Source organism: Zonotrichia albicollis, chromosome 19 (assembly GCF_047830755.1).
Source record: "Zonotrichia albicollis isolate bZonAlb1 chromosome 19, bZonAlb1.hap1, whole genome shotgun sequence".
Classification (NCBI taxonomy): domain Eukaryota; kingdom Metazoa; phylum Chordata; class Aves; order Passeriformes; family Passerellidae; genus Zonotrichia; species Zonotrichia albicollis.
Genome location: NC_133837.1, coordinates 3,178,808 through 3,205,261, shown reverse-complemented (window position 1 = coordinate 3,205,261; position 26,454 = coordinate 3,178,808). Strand labels below are relative to the sequence as shown.

Sequence of the window (26,454 nt, the reverse complement as noted above, 5' to 3'; positions counted from 1 at the left end):
GCCCTCAGTGATGCTGAACAAAGTTGCTGTCAGTCTAAGCCTGTTTTACAGGATCAGCATGAACATTGGCTTCAAGCGGTTCAAAAAATATTATATAATTCAAATTTTAATTAGTTGTATGTACTTAGGACATTCAAAATTATGTTGAGCAATTGTAAAATAGTTGACAATTGCTATGTGAAATTCAGTATATATTGAGTACAAAGTAACATCTAGAAAAGAAAACAAAGTGGACTTCTTCCAAGGTCAAAAACTAAGATTTTTGTTACATATGCAGGACTTCTATTCTCCTTCAACCTGTGAAGCATGGGACAGGCTTTCCAGAGAAGTGGTGGTATCATCCCTCGAAGCATTCTAAAAATGTGTGAATATGGCACATGAGGACATGGTTTATTAGTGAGTGTGGTGATGGCTGGACTGGATGATCTTAGAGGCCTTTTCCAACCATAACGATCCGACAATTCCCCGAATTCCTATGTGAACATGCACAGCTGGAGGAACTCAGAACAGGGACTCAGAAGGAGCGCATCAGGAGCAGTTTGGGTGACTTTCTCCTGCCAGGATGGAGAGGGGACAATGACACTGCTTCAGCTGTGCTCAGGCCCGTGTCCTTAGCCTCCAGCCATGACCAGCTAGGCCACTAGCATGTTGTCTCTGTGCTGTGTCCCTGCATTCGGACACCGCACTGGGCTGGACACTCTCTGTCGTGACAAGTTACCATCTGCAGTGATACCACACGGATCTGGACAGCATTTGTCAGGACACCTCACTGGGCAGGCGCCGTCTGTGTGGCACCCGCTGCCCCTTACGCGGAGCCACACACGACTGTGGTGGTTCCGCGTTCCGGTGTTTGTGGGGACTCCCCGTTCCCCCTGCGCGCCACACGGCTGCTCGGGCTGGGCAGCGCGGAGGCGCCGTGAGGGAGCGGGAGCACGGCGGGCTCGGCCCGCGCGGTGCATTGTGGGCAGGGCCAGCCACCGCCGCCATTTTGTCTCCGTCAGGCGCGGCGCGGGTTGTCGGGGCGAGGTGGGCGAGCTGGTGTCTGGCGAGGGGGATTCGGCCCGCATCTCACGATGATATCGGCCGCCCAGCTCCTCGATGAGCTCATGGGCAGGGACAGGAACCTGGCCCCGGATGAAAAGCGCAGCAACGTGCGGTGGGACCACGAGAGTGTGAGTGTAGCGGGGCCGCCTCTCTCCTCCCTCCGCTGCTCTCGCGCACTGCGCGGAGCCGGGGGTTTGTCGGAGCGACATGGGCGGCTTCTCTTGGCCAGGGACAACTGCGGGAAGGAGGGAGAAGGGGGGAAGAGGGAAGGCATGGCGTGCCGGCCAGAGCTGGCGTTTCCGCGTGGGTTGTCGCGGTGCGGGTCGGGGCCCTCCGTGCTGGGCCCTGCATGGCGGCCTGGCGCGGGCCGGCCCTGGCCGTGCGCGGGACCGGCGCCGAGTCTCACCGAGCAGGAGGAGGAAGATCCCGACACAGCCGGGCTGTTGTTGGGCTGCAGGAGGGACAGCCCCGGTGTTCGGGTGTCTGCGGGGGAAGGCTGTGCCCGCCGGCGCCGCCGTTAACGGGAACGGGGGTTTCCAGAGAGCTGCTGGTGGCTGGGGTCTCCCGGGGCGGCCAAAGGAATTCAGCGTTTCTGAGTGGAAGGTGCTGACTTGCACGATGGGGGTTGAGACAGATGTTCGAGTTTGGGAGATAAATGTATCTGGATCCCTTCCTGAGGATGGTGCTGGGGGAGGGAAAAGGAAGGCACGCGCGACCGACTTTAATGTCTGGAGCTTGTACTACAAGGAAAAGTCCTAAGACTTCTAGTTAAGAAAAAGTTGATTTTTTTTCTATATTTCCTCACTCAGAAGAATCTGCTTGGGAGGGGGGGACGGACATTATCCTAAACAAGACTGTTGTGTAGGAGTACTTAACGTACTTTTGTTAATATGGTGTTCGTTCATTTTCTGCACTAAGTAGCCGAAACAGGACAACATTACTACTATTATTATTATTATTATTAATTGGGGTTTCTGCAGTTGGTTGAGCTTTAATGAATGATGGGTTAGTTTTGGCTGTTATAGTTGCATTGTAAGTTACTTCAGGAAAACTCAGTGGTACCTACAGAGTTCCTATAGCTGCTGCTTTGGGAGAGATGAACGCTGAGGAATTTTTAAATTTTATTTTCTCCCGTTCATGATATCTTTTTTTCGTAATGATGTATGTTAAAAGAAAGTGTCACAGTTGCAATAATTTATGTCTTGAATGATAGGGATTTCTGTGGTTAAAGCTGCACAAAGCATTTAGCTCCTCCCCCTGTGTTGTTGTTTATTTGGGGGGAGGGAGAAATGCTTGCATTAAATCATGTTAATCTAAGACATGTTTTCATGTTTTTATATGCGATTTAGGTCATTATAAAGGAGGATAATACTTGTTTGAATTTGTTTGGAATGGTTGGGTTTGTATGATTTAAGGACCAATACCTATCTTACCTTAGAGTTTTCAAGTGTGGGGAACCATTCTTTCCCTGGAAAAGTGCTGCTCTGTAGATAAGAAGTGCACATCAGGAAGAAATCATGATTTCAGGAAGTTTTCATGACCTTGTTTATGTGTTTCTAGACTTACTTTATTAAGAAAATAATTCAGTTGAGTGCTTGGTTAGATAATTTCCTTTGATTGTGAATTTAAAATAAGGAGGAGTTAGATGAAATACATGGAATACAAGGTGAATGGCTTGAGCCGTGTTGGCCCAGGTAGAACAGATAAGGTGATTGATTTGGTTTATTCGTTAAGTTGAGAAAGATTTCTTTGTTGGTTTTTGTTTTCCCCATCGTTCGCTTTTAGTAAGTTCAGATTACCTTCTTCATCTTCAATTGAACAAATCACAGAGTATTTTCAGTTTTTCTTTTCGCTTACGGCTTTGGCCTGTAGAGTTTGACTCCAACCAAATGACTCGGTCTCTAAGCTGGTCAGTTTGGTTGATACAAAAGCAGGGCCTTGTCTCTCCTTCCCAGTCCTGTGACAGTTCAGAAAAGGAGCACCGTCCCGTGGCTGAGAGCAGGGGAAAGTTACAGGCTTAGGGTTGAGCCTTCAGTCCTGCAGGATCTGCTGCTGTTTGCTGCTGCTTTTATTTATGATTAAATACAACTTTCTGCAAGGAATGTTTTCCTGGATTCCTGTAGTCCGCTGATGAGGTCATAAACCCTGACAATTACTGCCGTTAAACACGTGTCTCACTTTGACTTTCTTTGTCACCTAAAGATTAAATTTGCAATGCTGACATGTTTTAAAAGACAGGAAATGCAGATAAGGTTCAAATGGTAACATTAATTCCTCTGCCTGCTGTCCTGCTTTTCAGGTGAAATACATCTGCTAATGTAATTTCTTGAGATTAGACATTGATCAACATGCAGCCTGCTCAATGCCAGCATGTTGTATTGATCCCATAGTGTAGGATTTTGTGTCACATTTCATCAGTTTTGAATGTGGAAGATTACCAAGAAGCTCATCTGTATTTTGCTTATTCTTTGGAGATTGCATCCACGGGGCTCTCAGAAACTGGAGGGTGCAGTGAAATACAAGATGGAAGTGGAAAGTGTGGAAGCAGAGGGTGTGATAGCTCAGTGTGTGATTTATTTGCAGTGCCAATGAAACATGTAGATCATACATTATAAAAGTTTTTCTAGAGCCTAAGTTCTTACCATAAAACTTTGACATGATTAAAGCCTTTAATCTTTAAAAATTGGAATTCCACTTGTGGTGTATTTCAGTATGATGGCATGTCTTTAGGTGATCAGTCCTGGTTTTGGCAAAAAGGCTTTGTGTGCAGGAAGAAATTATTAGTATCGTGTATTTTAGTCTTTCTGCTTACTATCATATCTGTAGACAAAGTGTATTTCTTTATTGATTCACACCTTCCTGCTTTAATATGCTGCTTGCTTGCACAGAGCAAGGAAAAAGTTCTTACAGAAATAGCAGCTGCATAAGAATTCTGAGGCTGTTCTGTAGTACCAGACACACAGCATGGGCTGCCCCTGCTCCTGTAAGGTTTGAAATTTTGATGCATCTTCAAGGCAAACTCAGGGTTTTCAGAAAGTGGAGAGGGAGGAAGAGCTGTTAGAGAAAAACAACTGTGAGCAATCACCTCTGATGATGCAGTTTCTCCAAATGTTGCTTTGTATTCAGAGTATGATGGCATGATTTTAGCTATTTATGATGTGTTGTGCTTTTATAATGCCAGCAACCTAAATTGCTTTGTATCTAGGTAGAATTTAAGGACTTAATCCTCCAGGGATGGAGGGAGAGGACTTAACCTTTCATTACTAATACTCTTCCTTCAGCAAATAACATTTATCTTTACGAGTAGATTCTGGAGAAGGGCTGATGTTTGTTTGGATTTGGGTGGGTGGACATTGCTCTTAAAATATCTACTGCCTGTGAGCTTTAATGGATTCAAAGAACTGAACTATGAGAAGGAATTTACTAGTTTTTAATGTGTAAGCCACAGTCTGCTGAATTTTATTCTCAGCCTTTTTACTAGGAATTGTCTCTCTAAAGGAATTTGCTTTTGTAATTGTTTATTACTGTTAGAGGGATACTTCTCTATCAGTAAATAAATTTCTTGCAGAAGAGAGGCATGTTAATGTGGAAGCACACACAATACAGAGCTGTTAAAAGCTTCTTTACCTGGGAGAGCTGTGAACTGCTTCCCAAACTCCGGTTGAGCTTGCAGTCCTTGCTGTTAACTCCGTGCACTTGGATGTAAAGGAAACTGCTTTCCCACCTGCTAGAGATTTCAGGGATTAGTGAATTTGTGATGAAGAAATGGAAAGTTCCAGCATCCCTGTTGTAGCATCTTACCACAGTGGGAGCGCTGAGGGGCTTTGAGGCCCAGGCTGTCTCAAAGGCTTGTCCTGCAGCAGCCCTTGGGCACTGGCACGTGTCTGCTGCAGCTTCTCGCAGGCAGAGCTGGCAAAAGAACCCTGCAGGAGGAGTAAACTCGTTACCTGCCCTGGTGGTTACTCCCGGTAACTGCCTGTTACAGAATGTGTTTCCATGTTGCTTGGGATCAGTGCTGATGCTGATGAGCCGTGGATGAGTGGTGCCTGCTGAAGCTCATCACTCCCATCTGTCTCAGTCCTTCAGTGGGTCCATGGTGCTCAAACCGTTCCTTGGCCCTCACTGTTCCCACTCCCCATTGATTACTTAGGATTGATTGAGAGTGTAAATGAGTTTTGCTTGGTCGTATCTTATGCAAGCTGTTACAGCTTTAGAGTTCAGTTTTCAAGGGGACTGGGTGCCAGAAGCCAGCTCGCTCTCAGACTAAGGCTGCGGGACAGCCCCTAGCAAGCAGGGAATATTCAGCTCTTAGTGATCAGGCAGCTCTTGTGATTTCAGCTTTGCTTGCTAGGTAGCTTTTTTTTTGGCCTAAGGCTCCAGCAGACGGTAGAGAGAGGAGAAGCAGAAGACGCTGGCTGTTCCACGAGTATGGCTTTATTGTAGGGTCCGTGAAGGGTCTCAGCTCTTCTTCTTCCCAGTTAGTAGGGGTACAGTATGCTACTTTTATACTTTTGGTCTGGATCTAATCTTGACTAATGGCAAAGGTGTTAGAGTGACCATAAGTGACCAATAGTAGGGTTTAACACAATATTGCCTTACATGGCTATAGGGATAAGGTACAAGGCGGATGTCCCTGGAGACAGGAAAGTTCTTTGCTGCTGTGTCAGCATTCTATTTTCTAAGGGGCTCTGGCTAAACTTGAGGGGTTTACTACAAGAGTGCAGTGGATGTTCAGCCAGGGGAGGCAGATGTTGCACTGAATGAAGCTGAGCTGCAGTGATACCTGCAAGATTCTGCAGAATTCCAGCAGGGTGTATTTTCCTGTTGAAGCATATGAAATTGAAGAGCATAATGAAATGGGTATGAGAGGGGAAGAAAATTGCTTCTGAACCACTCTGAAGTGGGTATTTCTCTGCAGGCTGCTTCCTAGGAGAGAATGTCAAGTAATACACTGAGTACCATCCTAGTGCTAGACTGGCAGCATCTAGAGCTTGTAGAAGAAAATTATGGCAGCTTTTTGCTCTGTGTGTGTGTGGTTTTTGTCATGATTTTGGGTTTGAGTTTTTTTTGTTTGTTTGATATAGCTTGTGTTTGTTTTGTGTTTTTAATATATAAATAATTAATACAGTGTAGGGCATTTTTAAACCTCATATTTTAGTATTGGTTATTCCAACTTTTAGCTGTAACCAGTTCATAAAAAGAGGCTTTTCCTAGTAGTGCTGTTTTGTAATAATTGTAATTCTTTCTGGTTTTATTGAGGATGGGTGTCTTGCTTTGTTCATCATAGTTCTAATTTTTCCTTTGCTTCTTTTGTTACTACTAGTTTCTAGACTGTTACAGGCCAGTTTTTAATTTTTTGGTTGATAGAAGATATTCTACAACCCCTTTAATTATTTGGTGTGGTTAGACTGTCATTACTGTACTGTGTCTTAAGAAATTGTTTAATCCTTCTCTTTATGTTTTTGGGAAATGTCTTTCCACTGATCCTTATACCTGGATGTGAGTATGAGAAAATGGAAGAAGAAGAGAATGTATAGACAAATCACAGTTCTGTGGAAAAATCCATCAGAAAAACTGAACAGAAAAATCCATCCCAGAAACTGCTTCTCTGAAGTAACTGTAGTAAAACAAGGGATATTGCAGCTTTCCAAGAAGAGCAGATTCTGAAATCAGATTTTGTCCGATAACTTTCTCCTTCCTTCTGAGAAGGAAAAAAAAAAAGTCACTTCACATGTTTTCTGAACTATTCTTGTTAAATGGCTTCAGATAGGTACCAGTGTCCAAACCTGGATCAAGGGAGAAGTATTCAAATGACATAATAAGAGATTTGTTTGTTGGTGTTTCTTTTCCATGGTTTGTTAATAGAAAGCCTGATTGTTTCTCTGAGCAATCTGCAAAGCAGTCAGGAGAGTCTGAACTTCTGTAGGCTGATTTGCAGTCTGGCAGTTAGCTTGGAAAAATAAATCAGGCTGGTCTAGTTTGATCAATGGGTATCACAGGCTTTTTAGTGAGGTGGTGATGGTTGGGGCTTCAGTCCTTACAGACTGAAGTATCTGAAGAAATGAGGGTATCTTGGGAGATGGGATAGTCCAAGTCTTTGTTCACAGTGTATGTGAGAGGATTAGAACTGGGCTGTGATGCGTTCAGAGTTATTAGATTGCCAAAATTTAAATTGATGTAATGTAAAGGAGGTGCTGGAAGAACATCCAGGCCAGTTTTGGATTTACACCTTAATTAATGGCAGTCACATCTGTGGGGAGGGTCTAGTGAAAAGTTAATTATTTACAATGATTTATTAAGTTAGGGATGAAAGTATGTCTGATTCTACCCTTACGTTCTGATTGATAGACAGGAGATATTTCTGTGTCCTGAACTTCAGGAACTGACCACCTTGACTAGCTAAGCTCATGCTCATGGGTGAGGGTGACTAAACTTTTTAACAAAAGCTGGTTTTATCCATAGATGTTAAGTATTTATTGACTAGAATAACAAGTTTGTGGGTTTTTGGGTTTTTGAAATTTCTGGTGGTCTTTTTTTGTTATCAGAAAGAGAACCTGACTCAATAAGGTAAAACCAGGCTGTGGAGAAGCAAACCAAGCTCTTTCTAGTTGGCAGGAAACCAGATTAAAATGAATGCCTTTTCTGCCTGAAGAGCTATATAATGTCTTGTTGGCTGTCATTCTTAAAACAGGGAATTGTAAGAACAGTGGTGTGGGAAAGTGTCGGGTTTTCTCAGCTGTTTGAGGGGCCTGGAAATGCCCGAGGTGGCCTTGGGACAGCCCGCGTGTCGAAGGACGAGAAGAGGCTTCAGTTCTTCTTTCTGTTTTTATGTTTATTAATTGTTTATCTAAAAGATTTTCTTTCAGCCCGACAGAGCTCTGCTCAGCAGTCAGCCATGAGCACACTGTGCTGCCCTCCAGGCAGCCACCTATCTTTATACCCATGGTTACGTGTACAATATTTATCATTTTTCCCCAATACCATTTATTCTTATTGCTGGGTGCACTTTTAGTAATGGCCAATCTAAAAGTGCCACCATCACCACAGAAGATGGAGGAGAAGAAGAAGAAGAAGAAGGACAGGACACGCCCCAATTCCTCCATCTTACTTCTCTAAACCCCCCTGTACAGAAATCCTAAACCCTGTGTCTCACTCTCTAATTAACCAATCCCTTCACCATTCACCCCGGTGAAACCCTCCTGTCCTCATACAGGTGTCGTCTCCTGTGTGGGACCAAAGTCCAGCCACCAGACACTTCTGGAACATTCCAGGACTCCCGAGCCCCCCAAGGTGGTCTCGGTGGCTCGGCACCTCAGGACTGAGATCCTGAGATCCGACAGGAAAGCTTCTGGTTAATTCTGTCTTTTAATTGCCATCAAAGTCCTTGGGATAGTACCAAATGTTTTAGTCCAGGTAGCTCTGGCTCTCCAGGCCAGTGGCTCTGAGGAAGTGAAGGCTGAGCAGAGCAGTCCCATGTTCCCGCTTCCAGGCCAGTTTTTCTCACCTCTTGTGGCTTTTCACAGTAAAGAATTTCACTGAAACTTACTAAATAGTCCATTATGATCTCATTCCTTTCCTTTGGAAATATTAAATATTTAATATTTATAAATTGATGACACTTTAATCTTAAATATTTAAATTTAGTGGTAGAATTAAGAACTGTTACCAGGAAAAGTAAGATTTTTAGTGTTTTGTTATCAAAGCGCATCTTGTAGCACTTACTGCTGCCAAGAAATATAAAGATAAAGGGTGTGTAAAATTTCTAGAAATTTTACTATGTTCAAAGGAAACTTTGACACTGAAACTTTGTGTTTTAGTATAAAAAGCAATTGCATAACATTTTCAATTCGAGAGACAAAAAATGATGCCTGTTTCTTTCTTTTGTCAGGTTTGCAAATACTATCTTTGTGGCTTTTGCCCAGCTGAGTTATTTACAAACACCCGTTCTGATTTAGGTAAGTTTATAAGTCATGACATTTTTATTCACGGAAAAGTAATTACAGTTGAGCTTTTGTTTGCAAACTATGTTTTTATTGTTAATTGCTTTGTCAAAACACTTGGATTTTTTTTTTTCATTTCAAGGGTACAGTGTGGTAAAAGTAATATTTATTCCAGATCCTACTTTGTCTAAGTTGAAAGGCTTCCTAAAAGTTTTTTCTTAGTATGTAAGCTAAGTTGCTGCATGTGGGGTGTTTTTCTCCTGTTCAAGTGGCAGTTTCTGCTTTGGGTTCCTCTGCCTGGGCAGGGTTTTAACCTGGTTTGTGTGATACACTGTTGAGCTGCTTCACCTAAAGTAAAAGGCTCACTTTATGTAATAATCATTTCTAAAGACCAGCTCTCAATTGCTGCTGGTTGATGGCTACATGTATATATTTTGGAGATGTTAACTTAGCAAAACCAGACTTTTTGTCTTAGTGTTAGTTTCTAAGTCTGTTTGAGAGTCTGGGGAAGGTGAGGAATTTTAACACAGTCACCTTCATGGGCTCAGGGTACATACCTCCTAATTTGCTCTGAAGATCTGTTTTAAGTAGCCAGTGTGTTGCAGAGAACCCTGGAAATTAGAAAGTGCCTGATGAAATTTCCCTTCATATGTAATTTTTCTTTTTTTTTAAGCCCCAGGTGTTTAGGATATTACATTGTTTGTATTTACTGATGTAAAACTCAATCTGGAAATTTTATTTTTTATCATGACTGCATATGTTGAGTCTCTTTTTCATAACTACCTAATGATGTTGGCATTCTTTTTCTTCAGTGTGTCTTTCAAGCTCCAAGCAAAGGAAGCAGAAAGGCAGAAGCATAAAAGTCTTTGTGAAACGTTTCTAGTTCTGTTCTGTCATGATGCACAAACAAATGTTGGTGGAATATGAGTACAACATTTAGGAATGCAAACTTAAGCTTTTTGTGTTGTCTTCTTAGGTCCTTGTGAAAAAATTCATGATGAAAATCTACGCAAACAGTAAGTTTGTTGTTTGATACCTTAAAGTAAATGGAGTTTTTGGTATCTTTGCAATTTTTTAATAGCAGCCCAAACATTACGAATTACTTGCTCTTTTTATTTGCAAAAGTTTATTTAAATTTTTATTTAAATAAAAATTTACTTATTTAAATATGTAATATTCTCTTACTGTGAGCAAGAATTTATAATACTGTGTGTCTTATTACTTAATTTTCATCTATTACAGATTTATGTGAACTCTCATTTTTAAAACCTTTTCTCAGGTATGAGAAGAGCTCTCGATTCATGAAGGTGGGCTATGAGAGGGATTTCCTGCGCTATTTGCAGAGCTTGCTTGCAGAGGTGGAGCGCAGGATCCGCAGGGGCCACGCTCGCCTGGCCCTCTCACAGAACCAGCAGTCCTCTGGGGTGAGTCTGCAGGGCTCAGCCAGGCAGCTTTTCCTGTGGGGAGGATCTTCAGGGTCTTACCTATTCAGATGAAACTTACTGTTATCCAGAAGATTCCTGATGAATTAAGATTTTTTTGCCTGTTAGCCAGCAGATTGTATCTGGCATTAATAGACAAGGCAGGTGACTCCAGAGTCACCAAGAGCCCTCTCTGTTCTCACCATCTCTTGTTTCCTCAGAATGAGTGTCTGCTCTCTACCTGTCAGGTGTTGCCTTTACCCTGACAACCTCAGTTTATGTTCTCTCTTCTGGTTGCACGTTCCTCCCTCCCTGCAGTAGCAAGCTGTGTCTTTCCCCATGAAGGATTTGGAGCAGTGTGTGTGGCTATTGGAATAAGATCCCAGTATAACCAGTTAGATGGTGCCTGGGTCAGTGTGACCCTCGCTGCTGGGCCAAAGGCAGCACTGTGGTGCTTTACCCCAGAGATACCTTGGCTGCTGGAGAGTGCAGCGGGGCACAGACGCAAGTCCAGGCTTGTCAGGACTCCGTTTACCTCAGGAGAGAGAGCTTCTGGCGATGGTGAAGAGAAGGAAGGAGAGGATTCTGCTGGAGGGTTATATCCAGATGTTTATTCCATGGGTACAGAGGTCTGCACTGGGACAATTCCTCCAACAGAATGGAGGCCGCATGGTCTCATTCACCTTTTAAGCTCCGGGCAGGGGAAGGGGAGGGGACAGGTGAGCCACCAACCAGGTGAAGGGGCAGGGTCTCAAGGGACTGGGGACACCTATACGGGCCAATGTCCCCCAGGCCTGAGGGACCAATCACACGACGCCTTGCTGGTATGTTAGCCTGATTGACAGGGCACACTCAGCGAGGGGCGAGGGGGAAGGGAGAAGGTAAAACAGGACATTGCAACACACCACAACATGTGGCCTGTGCTCTCTGGGTTTTGTGGCTGCCAGGACAGCCTTGCTCTTTCTGCTGCCCCACCTCACTGTTCTGGACAAAGTCCAGTTGCTTCAGAAGGAGCTGTGGACAGTGTCAAGTTGAGAGATGTCACTTGTGGAGCAGAGGTGGGAGTGCAGCAAAAAGTCTGTTCTAGCAGCCTGCAGAGAGGACACTGCTAACAAGTACATCTCACAAAAGTGAGATTCTTTTTGCATTTTACAGTCAGAGTTTGAAATGTAAAGTGTACAGAACCTCTGAGTCATACTCAAATGTCTGCAAAGATATGTAAGAGCTGCATGGGAGTGTCAGAGTTTAAAGTTAGGACTTGGAATACAGTTTTCTTACTTTTTATGGTCCAGAATCTTGAACATTTTTGTTGAATGGGAAGGAATTAGTGTGACTAGACTTAACAAGGCTGGAGTAAGTTGTGTTGAGGAATGTTTTATAGTAGACTAGACTATTATTAGGAGCTTCTCGTGGGAGAAGAGGCCAGGGGAGGTTATTCCCAAGGTGTCTCTGGAATATGAGAAGACATACATTAGTGTGTTTAAGCTATTTTAACAAAAGAAAAAGAAAAAAAAAAAAACAACAAGGAAAGAAAAAAAGCCCCAACTCACTCTTGCACTTTTTACAGGGAGGTGGACCTACTGGTAAAAATGAGGAGAAGATTCAGGTGTTAACTGACAAAATTGATGTACTGCTTCAACAGGTGAGAGCTCTTTAACCCCCAGGAGAGAGATCACTTGCTTTTGTTACTTGATCAAAAAATAAACTTTTAATGTTTTTATTGCCTTTTAGATTGAAGAACTAGGTTCAGAAGGAAAGGTGGAAGAAGCACAAGGAATGATGAAACTTGTTGAACAGTTAAAGGAGGAGAGAGAACTGCTGAGGTCTACGACTTCAGTAAGTCATGTGTTCATGGTTCTGTGAGACATATCAAAGTTTGGTGCACAGTGCATTCTAAATAACCATGTCCTTCCCCTGAAGGCATGCAAGGTCTGTGTGGAATTCAATACACAGTAACAGGACGTGTGGCTGTGTTAACCCAGTGTATTGATTAGGCATTCTATCTTGGCAGTGGGCTTCCTGCACACAAATTATGAAATTATTCAGCCAGCAGTCCTGGAGGAGAGCTTTCACCTTCCTCTAGTTGAGGTCTCAGTTAAACTTTGCCCTGTGACCTCTGCACTAGAATGACACTGTTGGAGAAGCTGTTGCAGAAAGTGCTTGAGTCAGGGCTGTGACAGCGTCTGGCTGACTCAGAGCTGCAGGAGCCAGAGGGAATGTGTTAAGTATCAAGTTCTTGTTAATAAAAAGGAGCTTAAGTTTAAAGATTTTATTTTGGTGTTTAATTAAATGCTCAAATTGAGATTCTTGTTTTAAGAATTCAATTTGAATTCTTAAATTTAGTTATGTCTGTACCATATTTTAAGAGCTCTTGATGCTCTGTGCAACACTGAAGAGTTCTTGATTACAACTTATTGCAACAATGGCTGGAAGGATTAAAAGTTTGAAAATTTTCTTGTTGGTTTTGTTTATAATTTGTGTATAATTAAGAAATGTTTTTGTTAAAAAAACCTGATAATTCTAGTAGAAATGCTTTCATAGCAAAAGTTTTTTAAAAGGTGTAATAGTTTTGAGGAGGCTAATTTGAACTTTGTCTTGTTAACATGTTCTTGGGTGTGATATGGTTTGATGTTTTTCATTGGGACTCAATTTTTTTACTTGAAGAGATTGAAGCATACCTTTTGCTTTAAGTGACTAATTGGGAAAGGACTTTTAATTTGTTTTGCTTAAGGGTTTTTATTAAAATAGGGATATTTTCTTTTAGTTTTGCTTTTGTGTTATTTGAAATGTGCTTAAAAATTGGTGGATTGGGTTTTGTAGCAGCTGTTCAAGAAATTAAGAACATATAAAGCTTTGTTTGACTTTATTTGTGGTGTGATTTTTATTATTTTCTTTTGTTGGTTAAGAATGTATTTTAATGTTTGATGTGTTCTCTTAACAAGTGTTTGATTTGTGGGAGAATGAGCATATTAAAGATGTGATGAATACCTTAATTTTTTTAAAATGTGGTTACTTTTTGAGGTATATATGTGGGACTATTGTTGGTTTTTACTTTTTGGGGTGTACTTAATGAAGTAAAAACTTGTAAAAATGTTGATAGGCATGATTACTTTTTTTTTTTTAAGAACTCTTAAATGTTGCACACAGCATGTTTATGTCCATGCTGTATGATTCATGAACCTGGGCTTATGTTGAAATTTCAGTGTACTTCTCATATGTCTGTTGAAACAGTGGTTTAATTTGACCACCATACTTTTAAATAGAAGCCAGTATTTTTTATTTTTGTTTTTCTTGATGTAATATTCTAGCCTTTTGATTCCTTGAGGTGTATGTATTCCATGGTAGTTCTGCAGCTCCTGACATTTCAGTTGATGCCAAAGATATCTTAAAACAGCTTTAAAAGAAAAACTTAAAACTTAAATTTTTCTGATATTGCAAGGAAGCTGCAGATACAACTGTGTGCATGTTAATGCAGTGATAATGGTTCTGTGGTTTTTCATGGGCTCCTTCCATGTGGGAATGGCCTCTTCTCTCCCTCTGCTGTGATGGGGTGCAGTGCACCAGAGATAAAGCAGGCAGATGTGATTTCAACTTTCACTAGAGCTTGGGATTTGACAACAGTAACAAAGAGTTATAAACCTCTTCACTGACTAAAACTTTCTTTTGCCGTATCAAATATTCTTCTTTTTCAGACAATTGAGAGCTTTGCAGCCCAGGAAAAACAAATGGAAGTTTGTGAAGTTTGTGGAGCCTTTTTAATTGTAGGAGATGCACAGTCCAGGGTAGATGACCACTTAATGGGAAAGCAGCACATGGGTTATGCCAAAATAAAAGCTACTGTAGAAGATTTAAAAGTAAGTATTTCCTCCAGTTATTGAAATGAAAAGTGCTTGGAGATTTCCTGACGTACATAAAAGGCTGTTCCAGTGAATTTTCTCAAGAAGGTGAAACACTCCCAAGAAATGGAATCCTGCACTGTGCTTTCACTGATGTAATTTGTTGTGACATTAGATACAAGCAGCGATGTTGGTTCAGGTTGGAATTTTTATGGTCTTTTTAAGAAAATGTAGTGTGGCCTCTGTTGTGAGAGTGACAAGCAGGAAAAGGTTCTGCAAGACAAAGGATTTTCATTTCAGGGATTTTAGGAAGCACTGTCCTTTGTTTGGAAGATAAAACAGACCTGTTTGAAAAGTTTAGGCTTTTACATCCTCAGAATCTGTAAGCTTAAGTGTCTTGAGTAGTCTTCATTTCTTCCTGTGAACTTCCTTTTTTAAGGAAAAGTTACGAAAAAGAACAGAAGAGCCTGACCGTGATGAAAGGTTGAAAAAAGAGAAGCTAGAACGAGAAGAGAGGGAGAAAGAGAGGGAGCGGGAACGAGAAGAGCGGGAGAGGAAGAGACGACGTGAGGAGGAGGAGAAGGAGAAAGAGAGGGCTCGTGACAGAGAGAGGCGTAAAAGGAGCCGCTCCCGGAGCAGGCATTCCAGCAGGACATCTGACAGGAGGTGCAGCCGCTCACGAGACCACAAAAGGTCAAGAAGCAGAGAAAGAAGACGAAGCAGGTACCTCTGTGTGTGTGGCTGTGTGTGTCTCTTAAGTATTTTCAGGTAAATTTCCAAAAGGTAAAAATCTTGTGGGGACTTACTGTCAGCCTGAGTCACATCAATGGTTTGTTAGCTTCACTTAGGTGTTTTTTCTCAAGTGAAGACATACCTTATTGGTTCCAAGGATAGGCAAGTTTTTGCTGAGTGTCACTGTCTTCTCTCCATTTTTGGAAGATGAAACCATAGTGGTGGAAGCAGCTTTATGAGGGAGCTTTCAGCATATTGGAATAAGATCCCAATATAACCAGTTAGATGGTGCCTGGGCCAGTTCTGACCCTCGCTGCTGGGCCAAAGGCAGCACTGTGGTGCTTTACCCCAGAGATACCTTGGCTGCTGGAGAGTGCAGCGGGGCACTGAGCAAGTCCAGGCTTGTCAGGACTCCGTTTACCTCAGGAGAGAGAGCTTCTGGCGATGGTGAAGAGAAAATAGGAGTGGATTCTGCTGGAGGGTTGCCAGATGTTTATTCCATGGGTACAGAGATCTGAACTGGGGCAACTGCTGCCAACAGAATGGAGGCCGCATGGTCTCATTAACCTTATAAGCTCGGGGACAGGGGAAGGGGAGGGGACAGGTGAGCCACCAACCAGGTGAAGGGGCAGGGTCTCAAGGGAGGATGACACTTAGACAGGCCAATGACCTCTGGGCATAGGGGCATCTTTTGAATCTGACCAACCACACGACGCCTTGCTGGAATCTTAAACCTGATTGACAGGGCTCACTCAGCAAGGGGGCGAGGGGGCAGGGAGAGAGGCATAGGCACACCTGGGAAGGGACCCGGAAGTTTAAAACAGGACATTGCAGCACACCACAACATCAGCAAACAAAGAATGCTCCCCAAAAATACGGTTTCTTGTTTCTTCCTTCAGCTGGTCTTTATTTCATGGTTGTAGATACTTTTAAACTATGTAGTTAAGTGTTTCAGTAAACAAAGAGGCATATTTCTTACGTACTGGGAAATATTTCTATACAATATGTTAAGATTTGGTTTCTGCAGGCAATCACTGTATTTTAAAGTGCTGCTCTTTTACTGTTGTATATTCTGAGATAGAGAATAGCAGCTGAGATTTACGTTTTGAAATTCTCTCTGAATGTTAAGGAGTCGTGATCGGAAGAGAAGCAGAAGCCACGATAGATCAGAAAGGAAACACAGGTCTCGGAGTAGGGACAGGAGACGGTCAAAAAGCCGGGACCGAAAATCCTACAAGCACAGAAGCAAAAGCAGAGAGAGAGAACAAGACAGGAAGTCAAAAGAAAAAGGTATGTTTGTATAAGGACTGAGTTCTTAGCAGGTTCTGAAATGAATCTTTTCTTAGAGTCTCAAAAGCTGTTATCTTTTCAGTGAGTGCCTGAAAGTTCTTAGTACCAAGTCAGACCTCATTCTGAGAGGTGTGTGTGTTGCTGTAAGCAATTTGAAGGATTTTGTTCTTTCCAGTTACTGTCACTACATGTGTGTGCATACCTACACCCCAGTGTCCTTCTCTTACCTGTTGCAGTTTGCCTGCAGATGAAGTGTGCAAGGATTTTTATATATTTTAAGACCTGTTTACCTTTAGAAAAGCATAAGCCTGTAAACATCATTTTCTAAGAGTGAATGTCCTATATTCCTACTTGTAGTGGATATTTGCAGTTACCCTTTGCAGGTACATGTTTTGTGGGGGGCTGGTACCTTGCTTCTCACCTGTATGACCTATTAATTCCCAACACTCTCATGTTTCCTTTATTATTCTTTTAACAGTGCTTTTAAGATTTTTCCCCAATCTATAAATGCAGTTCAAGATAAATACTGCAGAATCCTTGTGATGCTCTAAATGACAATTTATGCCTTCTCCCCAGTCTCCTGCTCTTCCCCCTGCACTTTTCTCCTTTTGTTTTTGTTTTTTTTTTTTTGTTTGTTGTTTAAGCAAAGTGAGTCTTGCTTTGTCAGTATTCAGGTGAGTCTGAACAGGAAGCTGTGTTAGTCTTTGAAACAGTTTTGTAGCTGTGGGCGCCATGTATCACAGCATTCACGGTGACCAGAGGCTGAAGCTCAGAAACTTTAGGTAGGATTACAAAGAGCTACAGTGAGAACACTGTAGATTCACATTCTGTGAGAATATACTAATTCACTGCTAAATTTCCCCCTTTAAAAGTCTTTTGGAACTTCTATAGGAACGTAATACTTCTGGCTCTGGTGGGGAGCTGACTAATGGCCAGTCCGAAACAGCCACCCCACTTGATGGGCTGATCATCAGTAATGGATGAAACAATTGTGTTTCTAAGGTACTTCTGAGGTTCTCTGGAATGAAAGGTGCTCTGTGCATGTGTCTGGGTTGCATAGGCCTGTCTGCTTGACCCTTCTCTGTATTTATCCAGTGGATTAGTTGCCAAAATGTTGGTGATGCTTCTCATGTATTTCTCTTCCCTGACTTCCTTGAACTGTTTCAATTATTCTGGCTTATAGTATGGGACACCTTTAGTGTTGATTCTTCTCTCATTTTCCTTTGCCGTGTAAGAGAGTGGGTTTTGTTGCTTGCTCAATGGCAGTGGAAATGATGTGCAGGCTTTAAACTCAGATTCAGTGTTGTAGCCTGTATTTGTCCATTTGTTACTATTCTTACCTGATTTTTTTGCCTGCTTTATGAACAGATTTCTGGTACTTGGTGAAGAATGTCCTATTCTCCTGAATGTTTGTTATCTATGCATATAAATAACTGTTTTCTTATTTCTTCAAATTTGGTCTGGTTTTGAGCTTTTCAGTTCTTTCATTAATCTTCCCATAAATAGAGGAGCTAGTGAACTCTCTTCAACATCTCAAGTATTTTTAGTTTTAACTTGACTGATTTCCTTGCTGGCTGTTTTGTTTTCTGCTTGCTGCTTTCTTCTGCCAGAAATGAAACCAGTGAGGTGATGCTATGAGCTGTGATGAAAATCCCACCTGGGAAAATCAGTTCCTTTTTTTTGACTGTGCCATCCTAACATTTGTAAAAGCACAAATAAGCCTTAGAACAGGACTGTAATGCTGAAGAAGTTGGTGATTTTTTCCCTTTGATGGGAAAGTCTTCTAACAGAAAAAAATACAAAAGAGGAGGGAAGGAAGGAGGGAAAAAACCAAACCCAGTAGTAATTACTAAGGCAACATTGACTTTCTGTATTGAAGCTCTAAGCACCGTTGCATTGTCATATTTCAGTGTGATGCTGTAGATAGGTAGTTAAGAATAAAGCTTTTAGAGATTCATGTATTTGAAGTGTGTAGCTTTTGCACAATAGTAACTTCAAATTTAAATCTTAACTTGCTACATTGGGAATTTTGTCTTCAGAATCTACTTGTCTTTATTAGCCACCACTGATCTGCAGTTGTAAAAGTAAGCAGCAAAGGCTGTAACTACTCATGGTAGTGCCTTTCATCTGGATATCTCACACTGCTTTATAAACATGATATTAACACAAAAAAAAAAAAACCCCAAGGAACAGTTTACCAAGACTTGTGTACAATTGCACATTAAATTAGTCCCACACTTTGAAAATTCAGAAGTCCTGGTTTCTTGTTCACTAAGATACCATAGAAGATGGCAACCAAGGTTATTAGAAAAACGAAAAAGCAAAAATGGGGGCACTTGCTTTGTGACACAAATTTCAGTGTCAGAGATACCTTTGCTGAAGAAAGGAGCCACCAGCCATAAACACCAGCTGAGCATTAGCTTAATATAAACCAGTAGAGTGCACCTACTGTTCAAGTAAACAAACTTCAGAGCAGATGCAGTAAATAGGGGGTTTTAATAAAACAAAAATTATTTTCCAATAATACTGGAATGGGCCTCTAGACCACTTTGGCTTGGCTTTCTGTCTTCCCTAATCTAGATTCTGATACTTACATAAAAATAATTATGATCATGTTTTAATGTTAGTGATTAAACCTCAGCAAATACTGCCAGAACAATTCAGTAATACTGGATATTATGTTTGATTTTCTGAACAGTAAAGCGATTCACTTTGCCATGATAAGAATTCTCATAAAACACATCTCAGTTGCCCACACAAACTCAGTCACAAAAATGTGCATGTGTTTAATCAGGAAGCAAAGTCAGTATGAATGTGATTATACCTAATAGATTACAGCTGAAATAATACATCCAGTTCCAACAGCAAACTAATTTTATATGCTTTCTCTCTTACTGATTAAAAATACAGTGGGGGAACTTCACTTCTTGCAGATACTCTAGGGGTTGGAAAGTTATTGGGCTATTTGTTGAATACACTTTTTCAGTTCTGCTTGGCAAACTGGAGGTTTGGTATGGTATACCTATTTTAATACTAAAATTTTTAGAAGAATTTGATCTTTCATACCACAGTTTTTTTTTTCACCTTGAACAAAATTATCCTTCTTGACCAAATTCAAGACACAAAACAAGACAGAACAAAACCCTGCACACTGCACATCCATAGGGCTATTAAGATCTACCATATCTACATAGGACAGAAGATAAGATTATTGGACTGACTACTAGTCCTCTGCGGGGAAACAAGACTACTATTCCTCAGTGGATCCACGTGTGCACCGGAGATACCTTTAAGGCACAAAAAGAAGACTTTGTAACAAGGTTAGTTAGAGTGCAATCTACCTGCGGAGTTGCCACATTGAGGGCAGACAGACCCCAAGGGACTCAGTCCTTCAGAGAGCTGGGTGATGTTGCTGTGCCTGCCCCAGGCACCCTGCACTGGATGTGCTGCTGCAGGGGAACCCTCCCTCCTGGTGCTCGTTAGGCAGTTGTGCCCTCGTTTCTCTGTCAGGACTTTACCCTATCCTTTGGTAGTCTTATAAGACAAAGTAGTTGGAATGTTGCTGCTCTTTTAGAGCTTAATTTCTTGTTTTGTATCCTGGAATATAAAAGTGTGTTATGCCAGTCTAGGTGATATTGTTATTTTAAATAGCTTTTTCAGAGTGTTCCATCTGTGTGCTCCTGTGTCAGGGATACATCTATTTATATTATTTATTTTGATTGCCCAGATAGCAGGGAATAATCAGAAAAAAGAGCATGAATGTTGTTCTGTATGATGACATCTGAGAGGTTGGTTTTTTGGATTTCTTTTTTCTCTCCAGAGTGTCTTTACTGAGCAAGAGTTGAATATTATGGTGTGAAATAATACAGCAGGAATTGGTATTTTCATTAAATTTGCAAATACTGAATTTACAGATGAGGCACGCAGCTCTAATACTGAATGTTTTTCTTCCCATGGAAATATTTTTACTTCTGGCTTCCTTCCTTCTTTGAAGATTGAGTTTTTAGTGTAGCAAATGCTTCAGTAAGTTTCCCAATTCATGATCAAATTGTGGGCTCCTTCCCCCACAGCTTGCTGTTTCTTTGCCTTTGAAAAAAAATTGCTTTTTATATATCTTCCGAGCTATCTCCCCAAGCCCTTTTAATGAGTTGTTTATAAATGACTGCTGGTTTTATAAAATTGAGAATTAACAATGCTGACAAATGTGCAACTTCAAATTTAATTTTGGTCATCACTGATCTCTGCCTTCAAAACTGTCAGTGCTTAATATTATTTCCCAAAGTATTTGATAGTTTGAGATTGCTAGTTTTTAATTGGCAAGTATAAATTTCTTTGATTATGCAGTCGGGCATTGTCCACCACTCCTTTCTGATTCCTTTTCAAGAACCATAACTAACAAAAATTATAAACCAAAGCAAGCCATACACAATCAGAAATCAAAACGTGGGGACCAAAAGAGTCCCATAATAAGTAAGGAAGCCATGCACTGTAATTGCACATCTGCCTAACCTCTTTACCTCCAATTTGTTCATTTGGACAGAGAGCTGAGTAGCTCCCTCTGTTAGGAGGTCTGACCTTTCTCCTCTTCCCCACCCTATACTGTCTCCTTCTACCTTTATTTGTCCCCTCTCCATTCCAGCATGGTAGTCTGAAGCCTATTTCTGTAACTTTTTGAGTATTACTCTAATTGCTATAGAAAGTAATTGTCCCATGTTGTATGCAGTATATATCTCACGTGTGCAATGTTTGTTTTTACTTTGAAATCCATGGTCAATGTCTTCTTTCATGGCAGAAAAGAGGGGATCTGATGATAAAAAAAGTAGTGTGAAGTCCAGTAGTCGAGAAAAACAGAGTGAAGACACAAATACAGACTCGAAGGAGAGTGAGACTAAGAATGAGGTCAATGGGACCAATGAAGACATTAAATCTGAAGGTGACACTCAGTCCAATTAAAACTGATCTGATATGACCTCAGATCAGACAGAGGTAAGTGCATTATTTCAAACTTTGATTAGGGCTTTTTGTTACTGTTTAACAGTGCAGCGTAAGTATGCACAGATGAAGATGGAACTAAGTCAAGTAAGAAGACAAACTAAAGCACCTTCTGAAGGAAATGACAGTGTAGTCCTGCAAAACGTTTTGAGGTACATTGTTTTGTCTCAGCTATTTTGTAGCAGACTCATGCCCCCATTAGTGTGCCTCTTTGGGACATATTTGTAATATAGTCACCATAGAAAAATTAATTATCCTTTTTTATTTTTAGGGATTTTGTTATCTTTTTTTTTTTTAATTGAACTGGTTTTGTATTTAAGTCCATATTGTGTTGATACATCAGCAGAAACTTTTGCTTAAATACTTAATATTTGAGGCACATGTTGGACTACTTTGTTTTCATATAAACTGCTAGTATTTCTTTGTCAAGGATGTTTCTAGTTTTTTTGCTTTATTGCCTTGCATTCTAATGCAGTTTGTTCTGTAACTCGAGAGCCAGTAGCATTGGATTGATGGAAGTGTAGGGTTTATGAATTATTGCAGCTGACTACCATACCTCACACAGCGTTGGTGTTGTGAGCGGCCCATGAAAAGCCAAATTAAAAATCAAGGATTCAGTCAAACTAAGCAGGTACTCATGCCAGGTACTCCTTTCTCTACCCACATCCATGTTTGAATGCTGTTGCCTGTAATCTTTAAGCTTACTGTTGTGTTTTTGATTTTGAAGCTAGTGAAAAGGACTTTTTGTGTATTGTGTGAATACTGTAAATCTGATGTTAACAGAATGGAATTTTCTTTCAACTGTGTGTAGGGATGCAGTGCTGCCCAGAATTAGATATCTTTAAAGAGTTTAAAATGCAATAAACACTACATAATATTCGCCTTGTTACTTTCAATGCAATTCAAGTCCTTAAGAGGTATGTGCTTAATATTTCCTACTGTGTAGGAGACTTTGCAGTCAGCCATAGCACAGCAGAGTGGAATGGCTGGTACCAGGCTTGTAGGGCAGATATAAGTGCAGAGACAGATGCCACCAAATGATGGCAGGAATGTATGCTGGAAACTATTTGTGGGAAATGAAGCAGCTAAGCAATAGGCAGTTATGTATTGAAAGGGTAACTTGAAGTTTTTTCCCCACTCTTGACGTAGCTTTCTTACAGAAGGTCTTTAGTTGTATTCCTGAAATCAGGAACTAACAGTGGAGGTGACAGCTGATAAATGAGCTTCTTGCAATATAATTTGTTACTGTAGTTGCATTATGTATGCTAGGAACTCTTAAACATTTAATGTTGATATTAAACCATTAATGCTACATCATTGCTTCTAATGCCAGTCATGTTCAATGGTGATGTTTTTGTAGAGTTAAGATGACAGCTAACAACTGGGCGAGTGTATAGGAATGGTAAACAGAATGCTCCTAATGCTGTCTAATGGTCTGTTCTCCCAAAATTTTGCATTATAGGACTACTATGTGAAGAGTCTGCGAAGATAGTGGAAGACAGCTTAAACTGAAGATCTGCTTTTAAATGAGGTGAAAGAAAGCTGTAGTGGCATAGAAAAATATAAAGTTGAGTTAGATTTTTTTTTAATAAAATTTAATTCAGGACTGGTGTTTCCTCCCAGAGTTCAAAAAGATGTGTTGATAATAGCACATATGCTACTGAGAATATAAGTCCTGTATCCTTCTTTTTCTTTAAGACTTTTTAAGATAAGAAACCAACATAACCTGAACACATGGCTTGCTCAGTGTTTAATTGCAAGTTTTCATTCTTGGACTTTAAAACACAAGAATAAATGTTTAGTATTTGTGTGAATTGAACTAAAATGAATCCCATTTTTACAACTAAGCAATTCCTAGCTTCTTGATATATGAGAAATGGAAATAAAGTATCTTTGAATTTCTGTTACAAATTTGATTGTCTCTGTCATTGAACATTTAATATTAAATAAGCTTCTTTCCTAATAAATTTCTCGTGTCTTCAAGCTTAGTTCATTAATTTGGATGCTTAGTTATTCTGTGCTGTTTGTAGGTTTGGGGTTTTTTGGTTCTGTCAGGATTTAATTTCAGGCTTACTTTTGCAGCAGTTAGCTGCTGTTGGGTTCACCATCTTCCCCAGAAAGTGCCTTTTGCTGCAGTAGGTTAAGAAATGACAGAAATCTTGCAATAAAAATGGCAGTATTAATTCTTTATAAAACAGATCAACTTGGACAGCATGTTCAGAGAGAGGCCAGTGCTGAGACTGGCATTCAGCCTGCTTCACATTTGCATTGCAATATTGGTTTGGGGTATTGATTACCAGCCCTGTGCCGTTGGTCAGAACAGACACACAGGGAACTGTGCTCCTGCTTCCCTGGGAAGCTGTAGTGCAAGCAGGAGTGGTTCTTGTTGCAAAAGAACTGCATTGTGTGCTGGTCAGTGCTCTGGCTGTAAGGCAATGAATTTACATTCTTTAATAAGAGCATTATCTTTTCCATTAGTATTCAGGCCTTGACTGTGTAACCAAAGTCAGACATGGACAGAACACCATTGTAACTTATGCTGATTTATTTGGCCTGTGTGTGGAAGTGCACTTGGGAGGAATCTGCGTCTGCTCTGGTCACTAGTGCTAGTTTTGATACCACATGTAGACAGCCATGTTGCTTTTTTTGACTTTTATTGTTCTAAACCAGACACGGGCACAGGGGATGGAGATTGGCTGTGGTGGTTTTGGGAAAAAATAAGGTGGGAGCAAGTGAAATTAGAACTAAATTCTAACTGGAGACATTAGATGAACACCTCCTCCTTTTGAAACTTGGGAAACAGGACTCAGCCTCTTTCAGCAGTGAAAATGTTTGTCTTGTACCTTCCACTGCACTTACTTGTTACAGGATTTGCATTTCCCCTTACTTTGCAAAAGTAAAAATGATAAAATGAGGAACCTAAAAATGATAAAATCTCTCGTAGATTAGCCTGGGATTCAGATTCTCACATGTCTCATGGGGAGTCTTTAGTGCTTTGAAGATGAAGGAAAATTCTGTTTTGCAGAGCATAGGAAACAGCACCTTTCTGCCTCCAGATTTGACTGTCCAGACATCTCCACAGAGATTCATCTTTGTGAGAAGTATCTTCAGAGCTTAAGCCCAGGATAAATAAATACTATCCCAGATTTTTTAGGAATGCTAGGCAAAAGTAGCTGATTTCAGTAAGCACCTCTGACATGCTTTCTCTGTACTGGTTTTGACAGCCTGACAGTCTTTATTAGGTGTTAAAAGTGTACTGGCCTATGATTTTTCAAAGTTGCATTAAAATTTTAAGTGTCCTGTCCACTTTAGAGTTATCCTCCTCACATCCTTCTACTCCCTACCCTGAAAAAGGAAGAGATCAAAGTACTTCAAATGACTGATACTTTATTTAAGTGAAGAGTAGCAATGTCAGTTCAGTACAAGTTTGTAGTGCAAACAAAAGGCATCCTTGGAAAACCAGTAAGTTTTGTAAATTGCATCTCAGTTATCATTCCAACAGTTCATCATTTAAAGAAAAAGCCCAGCAAAAACCAGCTAACATAACAAGTGTGCATTAGAGTTTATCAAACTGCATAAAACATACAAAAATACTTTTGTGAATGCATAGATACAGTGTTATTACAGTCAGATTTATGAGTTTAACTCTTAACACATAACAGTTATTCTTGGTGGAAACTAGACAAATAAAGCTTTTTAAACCAGCTGCCCTCTAGCAGAATGCTCAGTAATTAGTGGAGACAGTCCTTACATTGACTTCCTAAATAAAGGAACTGGAAACAAATTAGATACTCTTACTAATTTTGAACCATTAAACCACTACTGTTTTTCACACAGTTATTGCACATAATCTAAGCTAGCCTCCAAGCTATGCTGGAGAGATAAATACACAATTGTTAAAATAGAACTTTCTTTCCTGTCTTACAAGAAAAACAAAGCAGGAACCTTAGTTAAGAACTTTTACTTCATACTGTGTCAGAGTCTTGAGCTTCCCAGGAGTTGAATCTGGCATTAAACATAACCAGTTCTCTCAGCTCCTGGCTGGAGAAAAACCAGGATTGAGAATGGGAAGTTAGCAGAGTTGAGGTGATGGGTGTGGAACATGGAGGAAAGGACAATAATTATTTTGACAGAAATAAGCAAGAATTTTAAGCTTAAGTAACTTGGTGAAATCCTGAGCCCAGAGCCAAGTATCTCTGCTGGAAGGAGTTTCTGTCTTCTCTCGGTGTGCAGCAGCTTGAGAGAGTCTGCCAGGCTAAAGCAAGAACACGGCGAGGGTGGCAGCCATGCTGCTTCTGCTGGAACACGGTGCTGTACTGTTTATGGTCTGTCAGCACTGCAGGCCAGATCAACAACAAACACAGCATCCATCAGCTGTGCAGGAACTCTGCCTGAAGCTTCATAAAGCAGAAATGGAAGGAAAATCAATAGTTTGGGGTGGAGGGGAGGAAGGGGGGAGCAGAAAAAGGGGGAGCTCATGCAGAAAAAGCAAATCCCTGAGCCCTCCACCCGCCTCAGGACCCATTTAAGGGTTTTGGTGCAAAGGTCCGCATTGTATTTTTTGGTAAAAAAGAAAACAGCCTCTAAAAGTGTTACTTTCCAGGCTGCCATGTTAATATAGGAAAGCTTCAGGCTGTTTAATACTCCAGCAATGCTGTGACTTACTTAAGTATTTTAACCCACAGGTGAATTTTTTCATTACTGACTTGCTTAAATGCAAGTTAAACAGTCTGTAGCTTAACCAGAGTTATGTTTTTTTCACTCCCCACAAAGAAGAGGGGGAAAAAAAAGTTGAAAGCACCTGGAGACATTCAGCCCTTTCAGTACTCACCTGGCTAAAGCAAGGCTATGTACCAGTGACAGTAGACTGTGCAGGATGTAAAGTTACAAGTTAATTACTTACTAGTGGTGTTTTTCCCATCTAGTGGCTTATAAAAGCCTTCTGTGTTCCTTCCACCTGTGATCTCTCGTTAGGACCCTGCTGTGCTGCTCACAGGGCAGAAACAACCATCTCCCTTGGAACTGGTGTGCAAGGGAGGGCCACAGAGAGCTTTCCTGCCTCGACAGTGCTGACACCTGGTGTGAGCAATGCACAGGCTCACAGCGGTAAGAAAGTAAATAAAACCACGGACACGGATTGGGGGTCCCTCCCCATCTGAAACAAAGGCTTTCTCTTGAAAGGACTCTCAGTAGGAACAT

At 41.0% G+C, this 26,454-nt stretch overlaps 1 protein-coding gene across 11 annotated transcripts; it reads left to right on the top strand.

Annotated features, from left to right (window-relative positions):
* Positions 1 to 951: 951 nt before the first annotated feature.
* On the top strand, positions 952 to 26,030 carry LUC7L3 (LUC7 like 3 pre-mRNA splicing factor). 11 transcript variants are annotated; one of them, XM_074555095.1, is made up of 13 exons: positions 952 to 1,172; positions 8,933 to 8,999; positions 9,961 to 10,000; positions 10,264 to 10,408; positions 11,973 to 12,047; positions 12,137 to 12,241; positions 14,098 to 14,259; positions 14,681 to 14,964; positions 16,103 to 16,263; positions 21,056 to 21,196; positions 21,302 to 21,407; positions 21,821 to 21,886; positions 22,718 to 26,030. In XM_074555095.1, the coding sequence occupies exons 1-12, from the start codon at positions 1,074 to 1,076 to the stop codon at positions 21,843 to 21,845; spliced, it is 1,410 nt and encodes a 469-aa protein (XP_074411196.1). In that variant the 5' UTR covers positions 952 to 1,073; the 3' UTR covers positions 21,846 to 21,886; positions 22,718 to 26,030. The 11 variants fall into 11 exon arrangements, 8 of the variants coding, with proteins under 8 accessions (XP_074411196.1, XP_005494831.1, XP_005494829.1 ...); XR_012583208.1 differs by having other exon boundaries at positions 21,302 to 21,886; XM_005494774.4 differs by lacking the exon at positions 21,821 to 21,886.
* The last annotated feature ends 424 nt before the right edge of the window (positions 26,031 to 26,454 follow it).